This window comes from Passer montanus, unplaced genomic scaffold (assembly GCF_014805655.1).
Source record: "Passer montanus isolate IOZ18808 unplaced genomic scaffold, ASM1480565v1 scaffold16, whole genome shotgun sequence".
NCBI lineage: Eukaryota > Metazoa > Chordata > Aves > Passeriformes > Passeridae > Passer > Passer montanus.
This window is the reverse complement of record NW_024363160.1, coordinates 10,074,537-10,101,200: the sequence shown is the minus strand read 5'-3', so window position 1 is coordinate 10,101,200 and position 26,664 is coordinate 10,074,537. Positions and strand designations below refer to the sequence as shown.

At 40.8% G+C, this 26,664-nt stretch overlaps 1 protein-coding gene across 1 annotated transcript; it reads right to left on the bottom strand.

Moving 5' to 3' along the window:
* Positions 1 to 1,521: 1,521 nt before the first annotated feature.
* On the bottom strand, positions 1,522 to 25,418 carry BPNT2 (3'(2'), 5'-bisphosphate nucleotidase 2). The gene is made up of 5 exons (XM_039702880.1): positions 24,686 to 25,418; positions 11,466 to 11,625; positions 10,421 to 10,516; positions 8,437 to 8,598; positions 1,522 to 7,337 (listed from the first exon to the last, which is right to left on the bottom strand). Exons 1-5 carry the CDS (start codon positions 25,247 to 25,249, stop codon positions 7,066 to 7,068), a joined length of 1,254 nt encoding a protein of 417 aa, XP_039558814.1. The 5' UTR covers positions 25,250 to 25,418; the 3' UTR covers positions 1,522 to 7,065.
* Positions 25,419 to 26,664: the final 1,246 nt, after the last annotated feature.

Genomic DNA, 26,664 nt, shown 5'->3' with positions numbered 1-26,664 from the left:
GTGTGAATGAACCAACATTTGTAGGAGGGCTTTTACTGACTGAAGAGCCTTCAGCTCAGTTGGTTAGACACAGTTTTGCAAATGATGCCAAGCTTGTGAGTTTGATCCCTGTATAGGCTGTTCACTTAAAAGTTGAACTCTTTTTGGGTTGCTTCCAGCTCAAAATATTCTGTGTGAAGGATGTACTTAGTGTGCAGGATGCCTATGTGTCAAGAGATGAGAAGTCTACTCAGGACAGTCTTACTACTATACAAAGAAAGAAACACAAGTGGCTCTCAGGCATGCACAGCATAAACTAAACTTATTGCATTTTTAACAAGCTTAACTTACATTTATCAATCAAATACGGACAGCATGATTGTCTGAAGAGAATAAACAAAAACAAGAAATTGTGGGACACAACATATGCAAGAAGCTGACCCAACAGACAAACAGGAGAAATAAATTTGGTTTATGTTGTTGAGAAGCAGGAACCAACCATGGGCTGTATAGTTTTTGTACAGTGTTGCATATTACCTTTCACATTACTTTAAATAATGAGACCTGCAAAATGCTGGCCCTGGGGCAGGACATGATAGAGAATAATGTCTCATAGGTGTGAGAAAGGCACATTTGAGAGCCTCACGTAAACAGCTGACAGCACAGAGCACACATCTGCCTCTCTCTGGACCCTTCAGGCTTCCCAAAGGATACAGCTGTTTACAACAAGCCATGTACCACATGCACACAGACATTCACTAAGTCACTTTGCAAGATGGGAAGAATCCCTCCTCCTCTGGGCTGCATCTTCTCTGAAGATGTGTTTTGGAGCATCACAACAGACTCCAAATTCCATATCTTGTTAGATCACACATGATCTAGGGTTTTCCAAACATCTGTGAACAACTCCGTGGCATACGTTACTTAAGTCCTAAGGATGTTGCCTAAGTCCAGGATGATAGACAATTTCATTGTACATCCAGTCTTGCACATATTGGTAAGGGTGAGAAGAAACATATTTGAAGTTGCATACAAGAACTGCCCAAAATGCCATATTGATGTGGGACATTAAAGGATCTTTCAACTTGCTCCATGGTTTCACTTATGAAGAGTGGGACATTAATAGAATAAGGGCTAATAATGGTACAGTTACTACCCTGCTACTACAATTCCCCTGGAAACAGATTTCAGCAGAATGGCATAATGTAATTAGGAAGAGATGTGGAAAAGATGATGGAAAGAAAACTTTAGATGCAAAAAGAAATACTGTTTGGGGGATTTCTAAGCACACACTTTCAAAGCTGACCAGCTTTCACAGCAACACAGGTATGAAAACAAAACCAGTGGAGATCTTGAATTATATTTATCATAAACTTGGCTGGACTTACCAGTAACTCCTCAGGCAGGAAGTCTCACACACATGATGGATACAGCACAACTGAAGCAACATAACGTGCATTACTGGAAAAAAATCTGGACCACAAAGAAACAATAAATATCCCCTAGAAAGACAAAACATAGAAAAACACCCTCACAGACCAGTATTTTCAGAGAATTTATTTATAGAATTATTTCAATTTGGCACACAATTGGAAAATGCTATACAATTTGGTGGGACAAGAGTAAAAATGCTGGAGTGTTGCTGATCCTTTGGAGAGAAAAAATGAAATATGTATTGCAAATAAGGAACAATTGGTGTACAAAACAATGTTACCTGAAAGTGAGGTCTATCAGCTGTAGAACACAAAAAAACCCTGTAAGACCTCAGACATTTCAAAATGTAGACTGAAGCTGTTAAGAGGCAACTTTAACACAACCCAGGTTATTTGCTCTATTGACAGAAGTTGAGCTTTTCAGAATTTAGCTTAATTTACTGTTCCTATTTTATCTGGCTTGGTGCAGCTCACATTGAGTTCTGGGGGAATACTGCTATCGAGTTCAACAAAATCAGGCCTTTCACAGAGGGCCAATGCAGTCTCTTTCATAAGCAATGAAGCCCTGCACCCAGGGGAGGCACAAATGTCAAATGCTTGGAACATTTTAATGAAGAACCATTTTCTCCTCCTTTTGGGTGGTTTAACTTCTCCTTAGTCCATCTGCATCTTTTCTGTATGTTCAATACCCCTAACTGCATAAACCTCTCCAAGTTCCCATTATTTCGTTGGCAACTATTGCACTTCTGGTCGAATCAGTCACTACCTTAGACCCAAACATTACCAGCTTCAGGATAAATTGGATAGTTGACTGCTGGAGTCCTCTCTCTCTGGGACTGCCTTCATCTCTGATCTCTCATTTTTCTAGTCCACATCGACTAAGAAAGGATCAAGGATCAGAAGGAAACAGAGAGGAAGAGCAAAGAGGGAAAAGTGGTCACTAATTACTGGCTCCAGAGAGAGGAAACTGGATGAGCACTTCTCACAGAAGAGCTGCAAGAGCTGCTGTGCCACCTGAAAAGCAAAATATGTAAGGCTTCAACAGCTTCTCAATAGTGTGGGTGCATGACCTACTCACGGTGTGGGAAGACACAGCAAGTACTAGAACATCACTGCAAGAGCTGCCATAAAGAAGTTGTGGTTCAGCAGCCAAGCAACTGGGTCCTCAGAGTTACCACATTCTTCTCTCAGTGAGTTACATTACAGTGAAGGACAGATATAGTCCAGTTTTGTCACTGAGGACAGATTAGAAGACAAGACTATCGGTGATATTTTGGCAAAGTCAAATCTGTAATTTGTGTGAAAGGGCTTAAACCACTAAAGCACGGATAAAGGGCTCAGCATGAGTGGCCTGACTGAAAACCATCCATTGAGGTTTGCCTTAGTTAGAGGCAGTCCTTCCTGCCCTCCTCCTGCTTGGGCTTAAAATCCCACAGGCATTTATTTGTGGTCTACTGAATCTTATCTCTACCATTATCTAACCCCTGAAAGACAAGAGATATTAAACAATTATTGCAATTTAAAAATAATTGTCCTCTGTTGCACAGCCATCTCCTTCTTTCCACTGCTTGTTTATTTCAGAAAACAGATCTACAAAGAGGTTGGGCATAACTGGGGAGACAGTAGCCTGGAAAAGCAGTTTTCTGTGCGAGAAACTGCTACTGGAGTGACATCCAGGAGACAACAAAGCAGCCATTCTCTGCTGCATAACACAGCAGAAGCCCAGAATGACACTTGCTCACTTCTCACTGCACAATTGTTGAGAGATGCAGACTCCTTGTTTTAGACATTAAATCAGAAGTATACAATACTGCACTACTGTTGTACAACCCAAACAGATAACAGGATGCTACAAAGACTTTGGAATACACTTATTTATAAACAAAAAAGCAGAGGTGAACCCCAATACTGACTCCCCTCCCCACCTCTGCTCTCCAGCCATTTACCATTAAAAAAAAAAAGAAAAGAAAAAAAAAAAAAAGAAAGCTTTTCTCACATCTGAAGCCAACTAGAAGATCTGTCCTCTGTAATAACCATGAAGTAAATATATGTAACAATATCACTAGATATTGTCTAGATATCACTAGATATTATCACTTTGCAGCTTCACCTGTATGGTTAACTCACTCTCCAAGTACGCCATATCTGCTAAGTATTTTCATTATTCTTACATGCTCTGTAGATCAGAATAAACAGCTCTTAAATCCATCTGTAAAAGTCTGGCAAACAGGTTAATCTCAAAACCAGTTAAATATAATATTCAACCCATTTATTTCTGTCTCCATTTATTTAAAAAACATTCATTCAAGGAATGAAAGCTAGGACTCTTGGTAAAATATCTATGCTACCATACACTCTTTTTAGAAGAATGAAAGAGAATTCTTACAGCTTTAGAGTAATTTCACTTGCAACCACCTTAATCATAATAGCCACTCAAAATATCCACCACTGGAAAACCAATGCTAAAATAGTACATTATCTTCTTTTATTTGGAGCTAGAATACTACCATGATTTTTTTAATTAAGATTTTTTAAAAATATATGCTTTTGTAGGACCAACCTACAACATGCAATTGTTTTAAGTAACATCCCTAAAATTGCTATGCGACAGCTTCAAGTGGAAAAGGCTAAGATGTAAAGAACACTGTTTTAGCCCAGCAGTGAGATTTGGGTATGGTATGATTTCCTACCCTCTGGGCATAAGGTTAAGTCACATCCACACTGATGAGACCAACAAATATTCAAGCCAGAATTTAAGCAGAACGTTTCAGAATGGAGTGTAAACACAGTCAAAGAAATGACAAGCTGAGTGTTAACACCGTACAAACAAAGTGCACTGGGATGTGTGCACTAAGCAAGCACTTGTGAACACTTGCTGGTCTGTGTAACAGTTACATTTATTGCAAAATGACATCTGAAACTGATATCCACCAGCTGCTCACCTATTCTCACACCAAAGCAGCTGCTCTTTAAATTACACTGGGAGACCACAAGCACTACCTTAGCCCTCAACTGTGGGAAATGAGCTCAGGCTCTACTACAAGTAGTTAACTGGGCACCACATTCTCACCTCTTCCTCAATTTCACCAGGAGTGAGATTAGGCCAATAATGGTCCCCTGTGAAAGGTACTGAACATTGTGATCCATTACAACAAGGCAATTTAGGATATTAACGTGTCTAAACAAGCACAAGTCTTCCTAATGGAAGGCTTGGCATTTTAGCCAGCATGTGGGAGGAAGGAAAGGAGCGCCTATCCTAAGGTACTTTGTTTTCCTAAGGAAAAATAATATAAGCAAATACTTTTGTTCACTGGTCTATGCCTTCAACAAGTAAGTCCTTGTACATTACATAACATTTTTCATCTCCCATACAGGAAGTCTGATCACAGCTTATGCAAATAAGTGATAGAAACATTCCCAGAATAAAAGCAGTCCCCATTTTTAGGAAGTATGTTTACATAGGATTTCAAGCTGATTCTAAAACCCCAACTTGCCACAGATTTCATCTTAATTGCCTACTTAAATATTGTGCATTTGATCTCTGTGACACAAGCAGGTTTTTATACTAGGCTAAGTATGGCTATTTCTCATATTTAAATTTTAACTCATGTTCTTTAACAAATAAACATACAAACAGCTGTTTTTATTAAATTTGGCTTTAAGACATTTAAATCAGCCTTAAAAAGCAATCTTCTTGTAAAATCTTAAAACCTTGATAAAACGTTTCTTTTATTCTTCACCGAAGTGTGGAAGATCAAAAACTTTTTGAAATAGATCAGATCCTTTTTTAAAAGGGCATGATCACTTATTTGTCATAGCATATAGCAGTTTCTTAAATTTAAGAACTGGAAGTAAAATTGCTTTGTGTATTATCTACATGTGTAAAAGTTAATTTCAAAGAGCAGCAATAGTGTCTGTGTTGGAAAAGAAGTTCTCCAAAAACCACCTGTACCAAAAAGCTCATAAGACTAAGCTTCAGTCTCCTTTGCCAGTAAGTTTAAGAAATAAAAGTCTGTATCTGTAGTTAGGCAACATCTGGGAAGTCTTCTGGAAATGTGAACTTCAGATAGAAGTTGAAAGCAGTATCTAAACATTCTCCTCTACTGACCTAAGGAGAAAAACCTTTTTTAATCAAAATAGCAGATCTTATTAACAACATGAAATAAGTTAAAGAATTAAGGATTTGGATCAAGCAGCCCAAGCCTTTACTGAACAAACTTTGAACAGAAACCATCTATATTAACTAAGAATTTTAGCATTCTTGAGGAGAGATGGGCAGCTTCTTTTCTGATAATTCAAATAACACATACATTTTAACTTTCTGAAACCTTTCAGGGGGATGCTGAGAACAACAATGCAGATGGTTACATGTTTGGAGATAGAAGTCCACAACTTTTAGAGGTACAACAAATTGTCATTTCATATCGAGGGATCCACGTTCTGTTCTGTATGTACCGGATTGCAAAGAACATTTTTCAGTAAAGTTTTGCAGACCCTGTTGTACTTCACGTGCCATATGTTCTTCAAACTTGCTTAAGCAGATTCAAGTTCAAATGGTCTCTCCTCTGTAAATTACCACAAACCAAATAAGCACAAGCTGTTTGGAATTGCTGAATTGCTTTCTGCAGGAAAGAGTCTGCTGCAAGCTAAAAAGACAAAGCTCTTCCTGGAGTTGTAGAAAAAGTGCTGGTTTATACCTTGTGTTGGATGGAAATAACCAGTCAACTTACTATTTCTGTTAAACTCATTCCCTATGACTCTGTCCAATGGAAAAAAATCCAAACAAAATAACAGGTACTGAAGGAAGAGGCTGCTTCTATAGGCACAAAGATCACATGATTAACAAGCCCTACATTAGAGAAAAATCTAGCATGCATCTTCAACACTACTTGCAAAAAACAAGGACAAGAAGTAACTGCTAAAAACTATACAAGGAAACGCTGCCTTCTTTTAAAAAGGTATAAGGAAATAATTACACTGATTAATAAAACACTGATATTCACAACCCACCTGAACTAAAACTGGCTTACATCTTCAGGAAAGAAGTCAAAAAACATTTCCTTTTTTATCTTAAAAAGCAGAGAGTGCCACACTGTCAAACTGCTGCTGCATATAGATTTGAATCAACCTTCTTGTGCTTTCCATTCAGGGGATACAAAATACGAGGTCATGATTCCTGATAAACCGTTTACAGTTATCAGATGCCTGTAAAAATCAAGCTTTTTTTCCTACCTAATTTATTATGGAATCACTAAAACTACAATAAGATGTAAAAGGTTTCAAGAAATTCCTGTGAGAAATGCTTAGGTTATTTTACAAAAAAAAAAAGGATTTTTCTTTAGTTCACCAATATGTACGGTAAATGCACCTTGAGTATAAGAACTGCATGAAAACAGCCTGAAAAAAAACAAACATGGAAACTGATGTGCGAGACCATCATCCTCTTCCTACTTCCAATTATTATTATTATTATTATTTTATTATTTTTAAATACCACCACTGACAAAACCCAATGCAAGATATAGTCCCCAAACCCACACCAAACTGCTTTGCTTTGCTGTGCATCTTTTCCAGCAGGTTTTCACACCTGCTTCTTCAGACAGAGCATCTGGAGGCTACAAAAGCACAACTTGTACTTTTCCACCAGTCATTCTTATTTGTGTGACGTTTTTTCCAGATCTGGAAGTTTTTCAATTAGTGCTTTATGGTTCATGTTGATACTGGCTATAAGTCCTCCTTCATTGCCATCTGAGCCAGTGTAACTAATTTCTTCACCAGTCAGGGTGGTCATATGGCCACCCAACGCTTTCAACACTGCATTTCCAGCACATATGTCCCACTTCTTAATGTAGGTGACATGGATATACACATCAGCTTCTTCTTGATTCTTTTCAGGCACGTCAAGGAGGGCCAACACTTTATAACCTAGAAGAAATGGGCAGAGGTAAAAAAAAAAAATTAAACCAAACTTTCCTGTCAAAACACATTAAAAAAACAAGACCAGACACTCAAATATAGTTCTGGTCTTACGTTTACTCATTCATTTCTCAATCTCTGTATCATGCTCAAGTCTATCTTTTTCTCCCTGGCTTTTTACTACAATAGAAGGAAGATGTATACACTACTTTTTAATAAAGTACATCAGCCCAGGGCATCTCCCGTTATTATTCATTACACAGTACAAAGTAATTGCTCAAAACAGTATTCTTTTATGGAGTTTTTTCAATTTTTCAACTCTTCTACCAATATTCTTGTTTCATTTATCTGTTCATTTCTTCATCTTCTTAAAGAGAGTCATCTGCTATAATCAGTTACAATTTCCCTTTCTTTGTCATTTAGAGTCATTATCAAGAAGCAATACAAGACCTTCTTGACTAAACAATCTGTAAGGGAATTCTGGCTTTTGGCATTAAAGACACAAAGATACATTTCTGCAAAAATAAGCAAAAAAACCTAGTGCCTCCAATTTATATTCTGTCAGTAAGACGCACAAGGACATTGCGTAAGTAAAAAATATTCTAAAATTTCTTTAAATTGAGTATTAGGCAGATAAAAATGGACTTTAGTGATACTAATTTTCTCTTTTGACATAAACTTTAATGGTCCTTTTCTTAACTATTTTTAAAATCAACCATACCAACAGCTAACTAACAACCAAGAGATTTTCTTCCATGATTGTGCCTGTGGTCACACAACCCTTTTTCTCCCACTGAGGCATCAGTGCCTTCCATGAACACACATCAGTGTTTCAATGAAGGGAGCACAACAACATTGCCGGCCCAGGCTTAGACTCAGTAACACACTGACTTGTGAACAGCCTGAAGTCTGAACCAAGTTTGCATGTAGGCTCCTAAATACAGAAAAAGCTCTGTCCCTATTGTCAAGTGCTTGCTTTCAGTGATGTGAAGATCATTTAGCAAGAGGAAAAAGAGAAGACACCACAGAACATCCTCTTGTCTAGTAACAGCTCCACCATTAAAACACTCAGAAGCAAAACATGGATAGGATGCTTAAAGAACCAAACCTGCTCCACCAGCGGGGATTATCACAGTTTTATTTCCAAATGTCTGTCGTGCAACCTGCTCAACTTTTCCTGCATGGGAGCGGGACACAATAATCCTCGGAGTCTTCTCGTTGTAGGAGGAACGAGCTTTTACATTTGACCCACCATCCACCATTGCCCAAGCTACAAGAGAAACAAAAATTCTACTAAGATTTACAAAAAACAATCTCTGCTAAGTGTAAGGATAAAAGGGTACTTATTTAACAATATGTAATTGATACCTCTGACTGAATATCTCTCACTACTGTAAAAGAGAAAGTTACAGCTGACAGAGGATGGGGTGCACACAAAGAAGCCACACACAGTGGTGCATATGGCATTATCCTAAGCCTGACTGGTCTTGTGTAATACTTCCAAAAAATAGAATAAGAAGGAAAAATCCCACGTAGTTAATATATAGAATTTGCAATTGGAAAGCCACCAAAGTTAAAAGGACGGCTCCTAGTCAAAAATACATCCAGTATTTCCTCAGACAATGTTTTTATGTAAGAACAAAAAGCCCCACTACCCTTTAAAGCAGATATGCTATGGAGCCGTTTTGTTCAGAAGGATAGTAATGCTCAAGAAGGAAATAAGCTCAGGAGGATAGTGCTACAAAGAAAAATATTTGATGTTGTGTTTCAGAGAACAGAATTTAGAATTCACAACCTCCCACTTATTTCATCATGAAGTTCAAAGCCAAGCTTGGTAGGTGGTATCCCTTAACCATTAATCTGACATTTACTTAGTAAAATACCCAGCAATTTCATCTCAGTAGAGAACCAGATTGTTTGGCAACAGACTGAGCTCTGTGTAATAACAATGCTGACTGCCCTTTATTGCTTTGTGTTTGTGTGGTAGTATTAGGAATAATCTGACTCAAAGCATATCAGTATTTCCAGCTTGGAAAATGAATACTTGTCACACAGAATGACAGAATTCATTGCATCTCCTCTGATTCCCTGTCTGAACATCACACACTTTACTATTATCAGAGACAAATTCTCAACATTACAATGCTAAAAACCCATTTCTTCAGATAGGTACTGATACCCAAAAAATATGTTCCTAAACCTCTAAGATTCTTGAAGCATATTGCAATATAGTACATACTTAAGTGACTGATAATTAAATTCATATTTAAATGATAGCAAAGTATTTAGCACAAAATGTTGAGTGTTTGGCGAGTGAAAAAAGAACAACAAATAAAAAATGCATTTATTCAGACTTAGTTTTTGTGCCAGAGCTACTGCAAAACTTCAGAACTCTAGAGGTCAGTATCGCCTAAGGGAAAAAGTAAACAGCAATTCCTGTTTTAAGTACACAGTAAGACATGAATACTTAAACTATTTTGAAGCTTTCAGAAGCGCATGCAAATTGCCAAACTTGCCGCAATGCTCACTGTTACATCATTAATACTAAAGAATTAATTACTTCACAGCTGTGGCATTAAAAACATGTCAGATAATCAGTAAGGCTATGCTAGACAGTCTTGCCTGTTGCACACAAACAGCTGTCATTAAGATTTTTATTCAATCTTTTTTCTTCACACCAAATAAGCAGCAGCTCCTGGGTATATTATCACAGACCCAAGCTATTCTGCTAAATGAGCAAAGCACTCTTTTTGCTAAAAACTGAAAGCACACATCAAACCTGTCAGTATTTATATGCTTAACTATTTTTTTGTTTGTTATAAGCACTCTAACTGAAGGGATCTTAGCACTTTAAAATATTTTCAGTTAATTTGTTTTAAATGCATCATTTTTATTTTAAACAAGGGCAGCATTTTCCTTTGTGCTTTTGTAGCACGGAACGCATCTACAGCTCTAATTGTGTGGTCTGCTGTAGTGCCCTTTTGCTACTGGTACTATTTTCTCATTTATACCTAGAGAAGTTCTCTCAAACATCAAATTTCAGTTAATACTATGACTGACTGTCATGGAAATACGTGAAGGCGTGAAGATACCTGTGTATGATGAGAAGGGCTTGTGTATCACACCTATTACTGGTTTACCATTTACAGCCACACAAACCATGGTCGTGACATACTGTCGAAGATCCTCTGTGGACAAAACAAGAAAGTGAGCAAGTTTAAAATCAGATGCCAAGAACACAAAAGGAAAATAGACAGATTATTCTCTGAAGACTAGTTTATATTCTGCCTCTTGCAGTTATGTAACTTTGATGTATCTTCAAATAACCTTTCAGTTTTCAAAAGACTCTGAAGACTTTTCAGGTTTCCAGCAATTTTTCCTGTTCAGTAGATGTAACCTATACTCCTACTAGATCTAATGCTCCTACCAGATCTAACAGCTGTGTCTTATGCAACATGTATTTTCATAGCAATCTGTGCCTTCCATTCTCCCTTCTCTGCCTCACCTCCTATCCTTAATTGGCTCAAAAATGACAATTCAAAAACCAAAGAATATCCACTGAAAAGGATAATTGTATCAATTACCTAGTCACAAAAAAAAAATCCCACTTTTCTAGCTGCTCCTTAGTACTTTTCAGCAAGAATTTTAGTTGGATTGCCTTGAACTGCTTATGTGACATTCTAAAACATTTGAAAAGGGGGAAGATGAATTATGCATGCTTTTTTGAAAAATGACAACAAAAAATTACTTATATCAAGTTAAATAGGATACTTACTTAGTATTACCTTTAGATAAACAAAACCAAAAATCTAAGATACTCAGAGTTGCCACAGTAATGACTAAAATAAAGAAACGTGTAATTCCAGTATAATCTGTAATTGACAGTTACCATTTATTATAGCAATTAGTTAGTTGTAAGGATACCAAAGTAATTTCAGAGTTGGAATATATAAAAGCAAATGTTGTAAATTGAGAACTACAGAGATTTCATGATGCAATCTGTTCATTTAAATCACGCTAGCTTTGACATAAGACACTTTAACAAGAGATGTCCTTTTAAATACTTACTATCTTGTCTCCAGTGTAAAAGGCAAACATCAGAATTACACACATGATTTGTCAACAGGAATCAGCTACCTGTGTATTCTTGCGTAGCATCTAAGGGATCGATCCAGACAGTGACACTTTCTGCTGGCACCTCTTTAGGCTGTATCTTTTGCTTTATGTCTTCAGGAATACTGTGATCCCAGGAGACCGTCTCCTGATCAGCTGTATCAACACGCTCCTCAGAATTTATCTGTGGTGAGACAACAAAAGCAGTTGCATTAACATATCAGATACAGTAACTGTGACACTTGGGAAAATTACAGGTTTATTACATTTATATTTTATCTTCCTTCATTCACCTCAAATGCAGGAATTTTTTCATTATTATGGTCATGTGATAAGCAATGCAAAACCATAATCCAGAATTTTACTGTGAACCACAGCACAGCTGGACACTGTTGCTTTGGCTGCAGGTCTCTCTACTGAACATTCCCCAAGTATGAATCACGTTTTTTTAAAATCAATATTTAAATGCAGTTGCTTCAAGTACTACAAGCAGAACATTTGACTCTGGAGAATCATACAATACACAGACAGTAGGGGGTCTAAAATTCAATTTATACAGACCCATAGAAGCACGTGGAAATGTAAAGATATAGTATCACCAGATATTGTGCAGACTCTGCATGACTTGGACAAGAAGAAATCATAGTATGTACATATTCCTGCTGCAAGCATTGAGTTAAAAGTAGAAATTTAAGCAGCTCAGTTGAATTTAACCACTACACGACTGTCAGATGAATTTATTTCACCAACAAGTAAGTAACATCCCATATCCATTTTTAGGGTAGGTTGGGGTAAGGTCCTAAGATGGCCCAGGAAGAACATTTATTAACAGCAGTCAAAAGTCACATTTAAGCCTAACCTGCTACCCAGCTTAATGAACTTTACTCCACACCAGAGGGCATTTCATCAAGCAGAGTTTGACCTGTTAGTGGAGCACACAGCACCAATCTGTTGAATGGAGTAACATACTGCAAAACCCAACACAACGTCCTTGTGACTGCAGTAGCACAATATTTCTGGATGACCAGAGACACAGTTGTCCCAAAAGTTGTAGGTAAGTGACATGGAAAGACAAGGAAAATGAAGGAGCTATCAGACTACATTTGACTGTAACAGACTTCATGAGCAGGATTTTTACATAACTCCCATCATGACAAGAAAATGCATCACACACACCTCAACTGTAACAGGGTATTAGCCAAGGGTTAGGGGCCATTTTCTCCAAGAGAGCTCCAACAAAAAAAGGAAGCAGAACTCAGCAACTCCAGCCATACATCATAGCTGTCTTCTCACGTAAAACCAGTATTTGAAGCACTATATGCCAAACACGGAGCTCTTGAAGTTGCCGTGACATTTACAAATTAAACACCTGTCACTATACAATAAACCTGATGATTGCATTTTCCCCCAGGGAAAACAGTCCTGCAAAGTCAAGATGAGTAGTTCCACAGACTTGGCAGTCTCAACATAGCCCAGGGCAGTCTTAGTTCCACTACAGCACATGACATACTATCATAAAAAAACATTTCCTCAACAGAAGAAAGGGGCCTCCACAAAGTTAAAGGGTTGGAACCAATGCTCAAAAGCAAGAATATCTTGTTAAACCTGTTGTTACAGTACACTAGAATGTAAAGTCTGAAACTATCTGAAAGGTACTGTTTTCAGAGAAACACCACCTACTAGCTCAGATTCTGTAGCAGTGCTGTGACACTGCAGCATTTATAATGCTCATGAGGAGTCTCTCTCAACAGACATGATTATTCCACTAGAAAAAAAACTGGGGAAAGAGTGATAAGGTTGCAAAGACATCTGGAGAAAGTAAAAAAACCCACAAAAACAAACCCCCAAAGTGGGTCACTTATTCTTCCATTTATATGACCATTTACTCTGTAGCTTTTGCTGAATATTTGCTCACCAACCTTTAAAACTTCTTTTATTCCTCCTGGTTTTTCGGGGTTTTTTTTCATTAATGAAGGAAAATATACCTGGAAAACACACCTCTGTGTTAAATTCCATGTTCCTATTTGTCATTCTCATTTGCTGGCAGCCTCCAGAGGCCATGACCTTACACTTAAAACTTTTCTCAAGCAATATGGATATAAGTTCACTGCAATCCCAAATCCTCACTCAGAAATTAGGAGTAGCTATGGTAGAAAGACAATCACAAGGCCAGATATTTCAGGCACTAGACCTTACTTAAGCAAGATGCTCTTGGGTTAATTGCCCTACAGCTGTAAGGTGTAAAAGCCCATCAGGGGAAGCTCTGGAAGCTGAGCACTGACATGAAGGTTAACTACATTTTGGCAATATTCCCAATTATGCTTGAAGCAAAAGCCCTCCTCACAAAGAACTGCATCAAACACAAAGGTTTAATAAAATATATGTAAATCAGTGCATGAAATACTGCTGAAAAGTTAAAAAGAAAAAAAACCCACAAACCATTATTTCCTAAACAAGGCAGTGTGGCTGCATCTCACCAGTACAGAGTTTCCCCAAAACCAGCCCATAAGGTGCAGAAATTCCAAAACAATGAGGGATGCTGCTCATGGGAGCCAGCAGCAGAAGTCCAACACCAGGATCAGTCCATGGTGAGCCTTCCAAAACAGCCAGGAGTTTCCAGCCTTCGGAAACCTCTGCACAGAGAGCACTCCTGTCCAGCACGCTGGTGACTGGAACACAGATCTGCTCAGGAACACAGGAAGCAAGACCAATGTACCAAAAACTTGTCTGGATAAATGCAGTGCTCTGAACACCCAACAGTCCTGGCTGCCCAAAGACTTGAGGGACCCTCACAATGGCTCTTTGTCCTGTGCTGATTTAGTACCTAACAGCACTTCATGCAGTCTTTGTGGCAGCTTATCACCCGTAAGTGAAAAAGCCTGCTTGAATACTACCTAGCTATCCCTGGCGTGGCGCACAACTTCAGGCTTTTTCTTGGTCTGAAAGAGTGGAACACAACTGTAGTTTTGTCTTTGAATTCACTCATCAAAGGTGAAAAAATATACACAAACACACATCCTCTGAAATCCAAATCTTAGTGCTGTTTCATTAGAAAATAAAAAGCACAACACAAATACTATCACACCTCTATTATAAAAATACCAAATAAGCTACTCAAGCTGAAAAAAAAAAAACCCAAACAAAGAAACCAAAACAACAAAACAACATCCCCACACAGAGTTCAGGTAACAAGAAAAGTTAACATTTACCAGTCAGAATATGAACATAAGAGTATTCCTGGTATTACCTTTAAAAAACAGATTGGAACAGGTTGCCCAGGGAGGTAGTAGATGCCCTATCCCTCAAGTGTTCCAGGTCAGGTTGGACGGGGCTCTGAGCAATCTGAGTTGAAGATGTCTCAGCTCATTGCAAGGTTGGATTAGGCGGCCTTTGAAGGTCTCTTCCAACCCACATCATTCTGATTCTATGACTCAATGGATAAGTCTATTGATTTGAATGGGACCAAGGAAATGAAAAGCCTGGAGGCCTGCAAGCCTGGAGTGTGCACAGGGGAACATTAGTAAAACATTAATAGGTGATTGTTTTTGTTTTGTTGGTGCATGACCTACACAGCCACTTCATCAGTGATTATCATGCCCAAGATCATGATCACGCATGCCCAAGACTCAACTTTGCAACCTATATCCACCCGACATGAGATGGAGGAAAGAAGTGGAGAGACAAAAGTAAATGCAAACATTTCCAAACAATAAACCAACAGTGATTTCAACACCATCTTTTTGAGTGACTGAAAGATGTCCTCTGTGGATGGTGGAAGATACCTTATAATTACATATACCTTCTGTACTAATGTCTAGAGCAACCACTAAGAGTTCACATGTCTGTCCAACCTGGTGGCGTTCTAGATGGAGTGAGTGCAACAGTTGACAAGGGTGTCAAGACCAGCTGGTGTCACCTACCTAGACTTCTGTAACGCCTTTGATTGGGTCCTACATCACATCTCCATTATTTGATTGGGTCCCACATCACATCTTCCAAGTTGGAGAGACATGGATTTAAAGATTATTCAGTGGATAAGGAATTGGATGGATGGACACAGCCAGGAAGTTTGAGTCAACAACTTGTATGTCCAGGTGGAGATCAGTGACGGTCTCCCTCAAGGTTCTGTTTTGGGACTGGTGCTCTTTTACATCTTCATCAATGACAACAGTAAGATCAAATGGACCCTCAGCAAGTTTGCAGATGATAAGAAGCCAAGCAGTGCACTTGACTCAACAGAAGGAAGGGATACTGTCCTGAGTGACCTGGACAAACATGAGAAGTTGGCTCTTGAGAACCTCATGAAGTTCAGCAAGTCCCAGTGCAAGATACTGCACCTGGTTTGGGGTATTCCCAGGCATGAGTACAGACTGGGGGAACTCACTGAGAGCAACATAACAGAGACACACTTGGAGTTTATCATGGATGTGTGCTTGCAGCCCAGACAGCCAACTACCTCCTGGGGTGCATCAAAAAAGCAGCATGGCCAGCAGATGGAGGGAAGTGATTCTCCCCCTCTCCTCTGCCCTGGTGAGACCTCACCTGGAGTGCTGCAACCAGGTATGGAGTCCTCAGCATAATAATGGTGTGGACCTCTTAGAGTGGGTCCAGAGAAGGGCCACAAAGATGATGAGAGGGATGAACACCTCTCCTATGAAGACACGTTGAGAGCTGGATTTATTCAGCCTGGAAGAGAGAGAAGGCTCCTGGGACACCTTAAGGCAACATTCCAGGGTGCTTAAATAGTGCTTATAAAAAAGGGGAGAATAACTCTTTACGTGGGCAGATAGGGATAGAACAAGGGGAAACAGTTTCAAACTAAAAGAGGAGAGATTTGGCTTAGATTTTAGGAAGAAATTCTTTACCGTGAGGGTGGTGAGCCACTGGAGAATGTTGCCTAGAGAAGCTGTGGATGCCTCATCCCTCAAGGTGTTCAAGACCAGACTGGATGGGGCTTTGAGCAGCTTGGTCTAGTGGAAGGCATTCCTGTCTACTACAGGATACAACTATCCCTTCCAACACCAGTCATTTTATGACTCCACAATACCCACAACTACACACCTTGAAAGGCATACTGACCTATGAGATAGCTGCATGGGACTGTAATTGATTTGCTCTTATGTGACTGTACTTCAGAGATGTCCCAACTCCAAGGAGAGTGGTTCAACCAGCAGTCTTTGGGATTTCCCCCTTCAACCACTGCTGCTGCACTGCACTGCACCAAAGAGCAGCCCTATACTCACTGTGCTACACTGACTGACTGTTTCACCTCCTTTGGCTCTGCTTCTCTGTTTTCCTCCTCAAATGTATCAGAGGTGAAAGCTGTCTCAGCTTCTCACAGCATCTGTACATACACATATCCTGTGAAGGAATCAGACGCCAAAAGCTCTGAATGTAAACACCCACTAGACAAGTCAGGACATATCAATATGCTCAACAGGAGAGCACTCTCCAGGAGAGCAAAAATCACTCAAAGCACCATTATTTCCAGTATCTGAGGAAAATATCTAATATACCCTGGTTACAAAACAAGGCTCCAGAATCTGTTACAGAGGGAGGGGCGTGCTTTCACACCAAGATCACACTAAGACTTAGCTCACCTGCATCCAGGACTATTCATGATCCCTCCCTTCCAACTTTCAGATTTGGGGGTGGTGAATAGCAGTTTTCACTACAAATGAAAGCTGCTTCTTCAAAGCTTACGTTACTTAACTCTGAAAAGAATGCAAACTGTGGAATCAAAGTACCACTTATTTTTGTAAATTCAAAATGCCTTTAAGCTTTAAAAAATTTGAATAGTAGCCTTACCAGCATTGTAAAAAAAAACCAAAAAAACTTGGGTTTTATTCAACACATTGACATTTTTAAACCCAGCTGCTTGCTTTTGAAAAGGTCCTTTTCCTATTTAGATTACCACAACTCATTAGAAAGGAAAAATAAGCTTTTACAGATGATCTTCATGCCTTTCAAAAATGTCCCTCTTGCCAAGGTTAAATTTACATTGTTTTAGTAAGGCAGATTTTGTTACGAAAGGAAAGAAGACCTTGCAGAATCATATGGTCTTCTGAAAAAAAAATAAAAACAAAACTTATTAAAAGGTAATTAAGTTTAGAAACTATAAGTTTAAAGTCCTAACTTTTAATTAAATTCAAAACTATAAAGCATATTTGTATGTAAATGTGTAAGGTATAAAATCATATAAATGTATAAAATAATCAGAGGCATAAAACCCACTGGTCTTATGTTGCCATTGATTTGATCAGAAAATAACAAGTATTCCATAATTATACCACAACACTGAAAAAGGACACATGCCTTTTTCAAGGCACCTAAATCAAAGCAGACAGAGGTTTTCCTCTATCATCAACTACATCTTTGTTTATTTTAGCAACAAGAAGTTACTTAATGCAGAAACAAGATGACAGAATATGCAAAGAAGAATCTGGACAAGTCTAAATGTCAAGAAGCTCAATTAGTGCTTATCAACACTCATTAGGTGACTTTGGCCATTAAGCCAGCAGGAAGCAGACTGAAACAAACAGGATTTAATAAATGACAAAGACATATCCAATGACAACTCTGCTTCTGCGGACTTACAATGAATAGAGGTTGGTGAAAACAACAAAAGTGGAATTGAGGAAATCAGCACGGATCACAGGATTCACTGTTTCCACCGGTAACCTGCAGAAACAACTAGAATTTTAGACCAGGAAAATAAAGCCACTTGTTCATTAGCTCACACAAGTGGTTTCAATAGATGGCAAAATTCTCCATAATAGTTCTATACAGACCCAAGTCAGCAAAGAGAAAGAGATGACTTACTTGTCACAAGAGCTGTAAAACAGATAATACACAAAAAATGTCTACTGTTTGTGAGTGGCTACACTAAGAAATTCAGCTCTCCAGATGCTCAGATGATAGATTAAACACCCGAAGTGTACAAACAAGCCAAATAAACTATTTGTAATTGCATCTGAAAAGATAATCACAGAACTCATTAGCATAAAGTTACAGTCTAACTTCATTTTTATGCAGAGAGAGTGGGCATAAGTCATCTGGCACCATTTGGAACCCATGTTAGAAGATGTATCATCTCCAGACAACACCTATTACAGAGATTTCAGATTAACATTCACACTTCTTACTTCGAAACCCACTGGCAGTGGGTTCTGCAAAGATCATCCAGGTCAAAAGAACATGAACTTTATTAAAAGCCTTAAGACCTGAGGAGGCTATTCTCACAACATGAAAAGACAGAATCACAGAATTTCTAGTTTGGAAGGGACCTTTAAGATCATCGAGTCCAACCCATGTTCTAACACCTCAACTAGGTCATGGCACCAAGTGCCACATCCAGTCTTTTTTAAAACACATTCAGGGATGGTGACTCCACCACCTCCCTGGGCAGATGATTCCAGTATTTGACCACTCTTTCTGTGAATAACTTCCTCCTTAACTCCCTTGGTGCAGCTTGAGACTGTGTCCTCTTGTTCTGTCTGTTGTTGCCCAGAGAAAGAGACCAACCCCCAGCTCACCACAGTCATCCTTCAGGATGTTGAAGAGAGTGATAAGGTCACCTCTGAGTCTCCTTTTCTCCAGGCTAAACAATCCCAGCTCCCTCAGTCGTTCCTCACAGGGCTTGTGCTCCCAGCCCCTCACCAGCCTCGTTGCTCTCCTTTGGACACGCTCAAGCATCTCAACGTGTCCCTCTGCAAAGCCCTCCGTCCCTCTAACAGTTTGACACATGCTCCCAGCTTAGTGCCATCTGCAAATTTACTAATGAAAGACTCTAAACCCTCATCCATATCATGAATAAAAATATTAAACAGGACTGGCCCCAGCACAGACCCCTGAGAGACACCACTGGTGACTGGTCGCCAGCTGGCTGCAGCACCATTCACGACCACTCTCTGGGCCCGGCCATGCAGCCAGTTCCTAACCCAGCACAGAGTGCTCCTGTCCAAGCCACGGGCTGCCAGCTTATCTAGGAGTATGCTGTGGGAGACAGTGTCAAAGGCCTTGCTGAAATCCAAATAAAGAACATCTACAGCCTTCCCTGCATCCACTAGGCGGGTTACCTGATCATAAAAGGTGACCAGGTTGGTTAAACATGACCTACCCCTCCTAAACCCATGCTGACTGGGTCTGAAAGACAAATTACTGAACCTACTCACTGAAGTGCAACACCTCTAAAATTTAAGTAGTAGTTCCTTTTTTAAACCTACTTCTTTAACACACCTATCTTTCACACAGAATCAGTATCAGTTACAGAGCTTGCCATCGCAGATGAAATTCCAGTTTTTTAGGTATGGTAGTTGGCACTGTGATCAGAAGCCTGTAAACAGTAAGTTGAAACCCAGACAGTACTTCAGATAGCCTGATAAAAAAAGGAATGCTTGGAGTCATAAATCTTCAAAAGTCAGATTAATTTAGAAGAAAATCAAAGTAAAAGTGACATGTTCTTAAAGTTTCATTTCAAGCACTGATTGCAGCATTATCATGCATAAGCTTGAAATGTGGTATTTATCATCAGTCTTAAGTGGGAAAGAGACATAAGAACATTTGGATTTAGAATAGTGACAAGACTCATAAAAAGATGCTCAAAGACAAAGACTGGGACAGAAGACGACTTGATTTCCACCACAGTAACAATACAAAAAAAAAGGGAGCAAACAAGATGAAACTCTATTCAGTATTTACACTAGAAAACAAGAGATATAGCTGGTGCAACTTTAGAACAAAAAGAAGCCAAAACAGCACAAAATGAAAATGTAGGGCAGTATAAAATCTGACTGATAAGACTGAAGTCTGCATCCTCTGAAAATAACTCTAGCATAGCACAGCAGTGAAATAGCAGAATTGTGTGGGTCACTTTAAAATTGGTTTTTCAGTTAGAGGACAAGAGGTAATTGGTCAAACTGCAAGTTTAAGGAACAGTCTCTGTCAATCATTTCTGCCTTTGTGATCAAGCAGGGCTGCTCCTTCAGCTGGAGATGGACTGTAGTGGGAAGTGAACCAGGGTATTCCTAAAATACCCTAAAAGAAACCTTTCTTTTAAATAACTTTTATTATAAATTTTTACTTGGAATACAATCAGTTATCAAGATCCTGACATTGATCCCTGGACAGGCCTCATTAAAAGAGTAAGACCCTAAGGCATGATGCTGAAACCCTGTTATTATGAGATCATTTCTTCACAGAAGCTCTCCTGAGCAGAACATACCAGTGTTTCTGGCTAGTCTATCACTGAATTTGGAAATAATGCCTCCCCAGCAGCAGGCCAGGTCAAGCATCTCCTTAATCTCCTCACCTAATTCCCACCCTAGTCCTTATCACACCACCACTGTGTCACCACAAGAATAAATAAGGCTGCATGGAGAACCAACCAGGAAAAAAGTAACCCAGAAAAGACAAACAAAATAAATAAAAAATGAAAGCAGCAGAGGGTATGATTACAGCTGGATCAGAACTTAACTCTTTCTTAGCATGACAAATGAACAAGGACAACATATGCAGGAAAAGTAACACCTCAAGCCTGTAATTGCAGTTGAGAACTTAACCAAGAAAAAGCAATGCATATGTTTTAGCATTAAGTATATTTTAAAATCAACTGTATAAAGATGCTTAATTGAACACACATACAAATATTTACTGCTGGATGTTAAGTGCAATCAGACAACACTGGGCAATACCCAAGGTCGCAGTAAGTGACTTGCCCCTTTGTCTCTTATCTTTCCCAGGTCTATTTCTGAGGGATATAAAAACACCACCACTAAATCTAAACTAAATCTACACAGTGATAAAACACAATTGGAGCTGCTCCTCTTTAGTCTTACCTAACAGAGCCTTGAGAATTCTGAACTGATGCAAATGCATCTATTTATATCAAACAGAGCAGCTGATGTCAGCAGTGGAGTTCCTCTTCCTCTGTAGAAGACAATACCTTTACTCAAGAGAACAAAGGCAAACACTTTCTGTGGGATTTTTTCCCCTCAGATTTTGAAAGGGCTTTTTTTATAAATCCCATCTCTTAGTATTATAAGGCTTCTTCCAGATTTATTTCAGCTTCTGCATGTGAGAAGCCTAACTCTTCTATCTTCTCTTAATAACCACACTTTGAAAGATTCAGATCTGCTCCAGAAAGACTGTTTGCATGCTTTCCCTTTGAATACAATGCTGACTGACTTAAGTTTATTTCAGTTGAATGACTATTTCCCTAGGTTATTTTGAAATATTGGAAAGCCACAGTTATTCTTAGAGAATCACAGAGTAATAGAATGGTTTGGGCTGGAAGGTACCTTCCAGATCTCACTCCAACCCCCCTGCCATGGGTTGGGACACCTTCCACTAAACCAGGTTGCTGAAGGTTTTATCCCACCTGATCTTGAACACTTCCAGGGAGCAGTCACCCACAACTTCTCTGTGCAACCTGGTCCAGTGCCTCACTACTTCCACAGTAAAGAATTTTTTCCCAATGTCCAATCTAAACCTGCCCTCTTCCAGTTGAAAGCCACTCCCCCTTGTCCTGTCAATACATGCCCTTGCACAAAACTCCTCTCCAGGTCTCCTACAGCCCCCTTCAGGTACTGAAAGGCTCTGTAATGTCTCTCAGGAACTTTCTCTTGTCCAGACTGAACAACTCCATTTCCTTTGCTTTACAGGCATATTTTAGCACCTAGCTTTTGTGCTTGTTCATCTTCTTCCTGGATGCACCATTTGGCAACAATTTAAATACTGAGGTACTCCTGTTAAGCTCAAGGACTTCAGGATGTGAGAAAATAAGCATCTTGCATAAGCTTACTCTTGGAATTACTGCAGTTTTTGTTTGACAGCTTTTATTAGCATCATTCTCTAGCAAGGAGAGTAGAGGAGGTTTACTCGACTTCAGCAGTATCTTTTATTCTGGAGTGTCACTCTGTACAGGGGGATAAAACAACAAATATAAAGTAAGATATTTCTTACATTATGCAATTTGCACTGCTTCAGAAAATCCTCTATAATCCTTATATTCACGCCAAGACTCAGCAGGTCTGTTCTATGAAAGAGCTGCAGTTTTAGATCGGTTGCTCTGAAGTTATACTTGAAGGATTAGTAGACTCAGATGATACCTTGCCTTCACACCTGAGCAGCACACAAAGTATGTATATAGCAGTAAAATAAAGCTTTTATTTTAGTCTGGGCAAATGTTTATGAATACATCTTCTTCATGGACTTCAAGAGAAAAAATGTCTTATCAGTATATAAACAGCTTAGTGAGTATTTTTTATCACCACATGAGGTAAGCTGTTATTATCCCCATCATGTTCTCAGGATTCTTAATGTCCCACAGCTGATCTGTTAGACTGAATAACTCCAGATCACCTGAAAAATTTGTCAAGTACACTCATCCCAGATATCCTCAGTGCTCAAGCTCAGTCAATCTAAGGAGGAGTTGGGAAAAAGAAAAGACATATACCTGGTGTTTTCCAGTTCCACAGACCTATGCAGACATTTTCAGTTTTATACTGCCTTTGAGAACACATCTGCACTTCTGAAAGTACCGTCTATTCTTAAAGACTAGCAGCCACATCACCTGTGCGAAAAATAAAAGGGAGTACCAAAGTTTTTTAAAAGTAGGTGTTCAAAGTCAACACCCCCTGCCAGAAAGACACAAGTCAGACTGTTACTGCTAGGAATCCCAGGCTCCAGAGCAAGTTTACATGTGACCACAGAGAAAGCAATACACAGTTCACTCTGTTCTTCAAATTCAGACAGAATCCCCAGCCTTCTCAAGAAGCACAGACAACTCTTACATCTAGATTAGTCCCTCCATCTGTGAAAGGGAAGAAAGCATAGAGATTTCAAGCCAGCTAAGCTGTAAAGCCAAGATCTCTAAGGGCACTGAATAATGCAAGAGAACAGGAGTCAATACTTTTTCTTCCTTTAACACTGGGCCTGTGAAGGTGCCTTGTCACCAACACACAATCCAGGAATCTTCAGAACCTGCATAATCATTCTGTAGAGGAAGATCAGTCACATATCAAGTTAATTCAAACACTGAATAATTTATTGTTTCCTCTAGATTTCATATTCAATAAGTTCTTTACAACACTTTAAAACTCCACCAAATCAAACAAACAAAAAAACCCAAAAAAGCCAACACACAAAAAACTACACATTTGTCTATGGAACTTTCAAAACAGCTACAAAAAATCGAATAGTAACTCAATAACCAAAAAACTGGACTTAGCTACTTCTTCTCTCAACCCATCCAGCAGAAGCATGCAACCACCATCTCTGAGATTCAGACTTAGGGCTTTCTATCTGTTTCAAATGGCCATAAAAAGCTAAGGAATTTGACACCAAAAGATGCAAGTTCCCACTGATTGAAGTAAAAGCAGAAACAATGTCAACAAACTCCAAAAATCCTTAAAATAAAGTTCAAAGGTTAGGGTGCAACCTTAAGAGATAGATCCAGTTTCCAGAAGTGAAGGAGAGCAGGAAGGGGTGTACACCTCTGAAAGCAAAGTAAGCTCATTTTGCTCAGTAGGCAGTGATGCACAGTATTGACACAGCTATGCTTATCAGCTGTCCCACAGCCACGAGCACTGAACACTGGGTTATTGCAGCGCTGTGCTCCTAAGCTTCGAATTCCCAGTCGCGGCTCCCGCCCCTGGCTCTCCCAACAACTGACGGCAGGAAGGACAACTGGCAGGAAGGGTAACTACCAAACAACGGCGTTCCTAATCTCTGCATCTTAACCGTAGGCGGAATTTGCGCTGCACAACTGCCTGTATCCCTAACCACAGAGCTCACGATCCGCAACGGCGAGACCCGGCGTTTCCCCCGCCCGTCCATGCCAGTGGTGTTTGATACTGTTTCACCTCGCGTGGCTTCGCTTGCAACACGCCGCAACTCCTTCCCCTGCAACCCAACACCCACGGCGAGGAGCGTGAGGTGGCACTGCCACAAATTCAGCGGGAGGGGAAGGAAAGAGCACAAACGAGGGCAGCGCTTCCCGCTGGCGGTTACAGACCGGAGAGCCGCCGGTGCGGAGCAGCCCAGCGCCAGAGCTCCACAGCGGGGCTCCATAGCGGGGTCCCAGCGCCGGAGCTCCACAGCGGGGTCCCAGCGCCAGAGCTCCACAGCGGGGCCCCAGCACCAGGGCTCCACAGCTCCGGGGCTCCACAGCGGGGTCCCAGCAGCGGAGTCCCAGCGCCGGGCCCACAGCAGCCCCCGCCCCATGGAGGGCGCCTGGCACCCACCTGCACGGCGGGGAAGGCGCCCTTCAGCAGGTAGAACATCCTGCGGTTGGAGAGGAGGTCGCCGGTGGTCAGCTGCTCCTCGGCCCCCTCCCGCGTCTTCCCCTTCGCCTTGGCGTTGAGGACGTTCCCCTCGCGGACCCGCTTCACCTCCTCCCCGCCCCTGACGGCGGCCAGCACGGACACGGCCAGCAGCTCCCGCAGGTCCACGGCGCCGCCGGGCGCAGAGCCGTGGGGCGTCTCGGGCCCGCCGGCCGCCGGCTCGCTCAGCATGAAGAAGGCGAAGCGGCCGGCCAGGAAGCCGGAGTAGAGATGGTAGAGGACGCCCAGCCCCAGCAGGCAGAACACTGCCATGCCGAGCGGCGAGAGGCGGATGCCCATGGGGGCCATGGCCGCGGGGCGGGCGGGTGGCGGGGCCGGGCAGTCACCACAATCCCATGGCACGGCCGGGGCGCTCCGCTGCTGCTGCTGCGGCGGCGCCGGGCCGGCTCCACGCTCGCGGCCGGGAGGCAGCGCCGTCTGTATCCGGGTCAGGCGGAGGCGGAGCCCGCCGCGCGCACTGGGCATGTCCCGCTGCCCCGCGGCCGCCGCGCTCCCGGGCTCGGCGGCTCCCGGCAGGGGCGTGAGGGGTTCTGCCGCTCCCTGCCGTGCTCAGCCACGGCAGCCCACGCCGGCCATCGCCCGCTGGCTCTCCCGAGCTCTGTGGGTTGGGGTGGTTTTTTCCTCATCTCCCTCTAAGCAGCAGGTGCGCCAGGAGCCCGCAGCGGCGGGGCCGAGGGAGCTGCTCTGCCCTCAGGGCAGCACCCGGAGCCCGAGCCCGAGCCCGAGCCGAAGGCGCCCGGCACGTTGGGAAGGAGTTTCTGATGGAAGTTGCTGTTGGCATAAATTGCCGCTAAATTGCTGACTTTCACTGTTAGCGGTGCTGAGCATCATTGCTGAGAAATTATTTTTTTCTGTCGTAGTGATTCGGGAAGTTTGGGACTCTCTACCCCTCTGTTCCTCGAATAATTCCTCTCACTCAGTAAAATGAAGCAAATCCAAGTGTTTCCTCAGCCAAGTGATGTGATAAAAGCCTACCTGTCTTAATTTGTACTTTTTCTTTGCACCTCATTTGCTTTGGGGGAGTGTGAAACTTCATAGCCAGGATGGACATCTGGGCTGGGAACTAAGACGAGTTTCTGATTCCTTACTGTTCTCATTTCTGATTCCTTTTATTACTTTTCAGTAAATTACAAACAAAATAACCATGTTAATTCAGCATTGTTTGAATGCTTTTTATTTGAGCAGCATTCTTGTCTGTTGATACACAGGTTGTAGAAACAGATCTTGGCAGTGACTGTGGGAAGAAGTAATTAGGGATCATGCATTATAACTAGTTTTTGGGCTTTTTTTTTAAGTGTTAAACTTACATAATCAAGAATGCAAAAGCTATAAAGGCCAAAATTGAGACCAGCCTTGCAAACTGAAGTTGCCCTATAGTCTCTTCTGCATTTCCATTTTAATGGCATCTACATGTACATGGTTACATTTCCAAGTGTCTTGCAGGATTGCACCCTCCCTGAAGTGCAAATGTGTGTGAAGGGAGTGAAAGTTAAAGGATGATAGAATGAGAAAGCATTTAATTTGGATTCAGGAGTTGGGTTTTACTCCAACTATGCTGAGGTTAAACTTTCTGTACTATTAGGCAAAAACTAGAACATCCATGTTTTCCAACTTCCCATTCCTTTTAAGGTGAAAATTGTTGATTTTGTTTTTGTTTTGTTTTTTTGGTTTTTTTCCTGCAGTTGCTTCTCTGGTAGAATGGGAGCTTGAAAGGATAATTTTCCTTAACATTGATTTTCAGTTCAACCTTTTGTATAATAATTAATGATAAGAAGCTGTGCAGCAATACAGGGTTGATCTTAGGGTAGACTTGTGTCAATAATGAGCAAAATAGCTAGGCATCAAATGCTCCCTGATGCTATCAGTAACAGTTTGTGTGT

What these genes read in the sequence shown, in the direction of transcription:
- BPNT2 (XM_039702880.1), bottom strand. Translation starts at nt 25,249, where the DNA reads ATGCCCAGTGCGCGCGGCGGGCTCCGCCTCCGCCTGACCCGGATACAG. An exon ending in TGCTACGCAAGAATACACAG is followed by an intron (nt 10,517 to 11,465) that starts GTAGCTGATTCC and finishes TTTTGTCCACAG; the next exon opens with AGGATCTTCGACAGTATGTC. An exon ending in GCCCTTCTCATCATACACAG is followed by an intron (nt 8,599 to 10,420) that starts GTATCTTCACGC and finishes TTTCTCTTGTAG; the next exon opens with CTTGGGCAATGGTGGATGGT.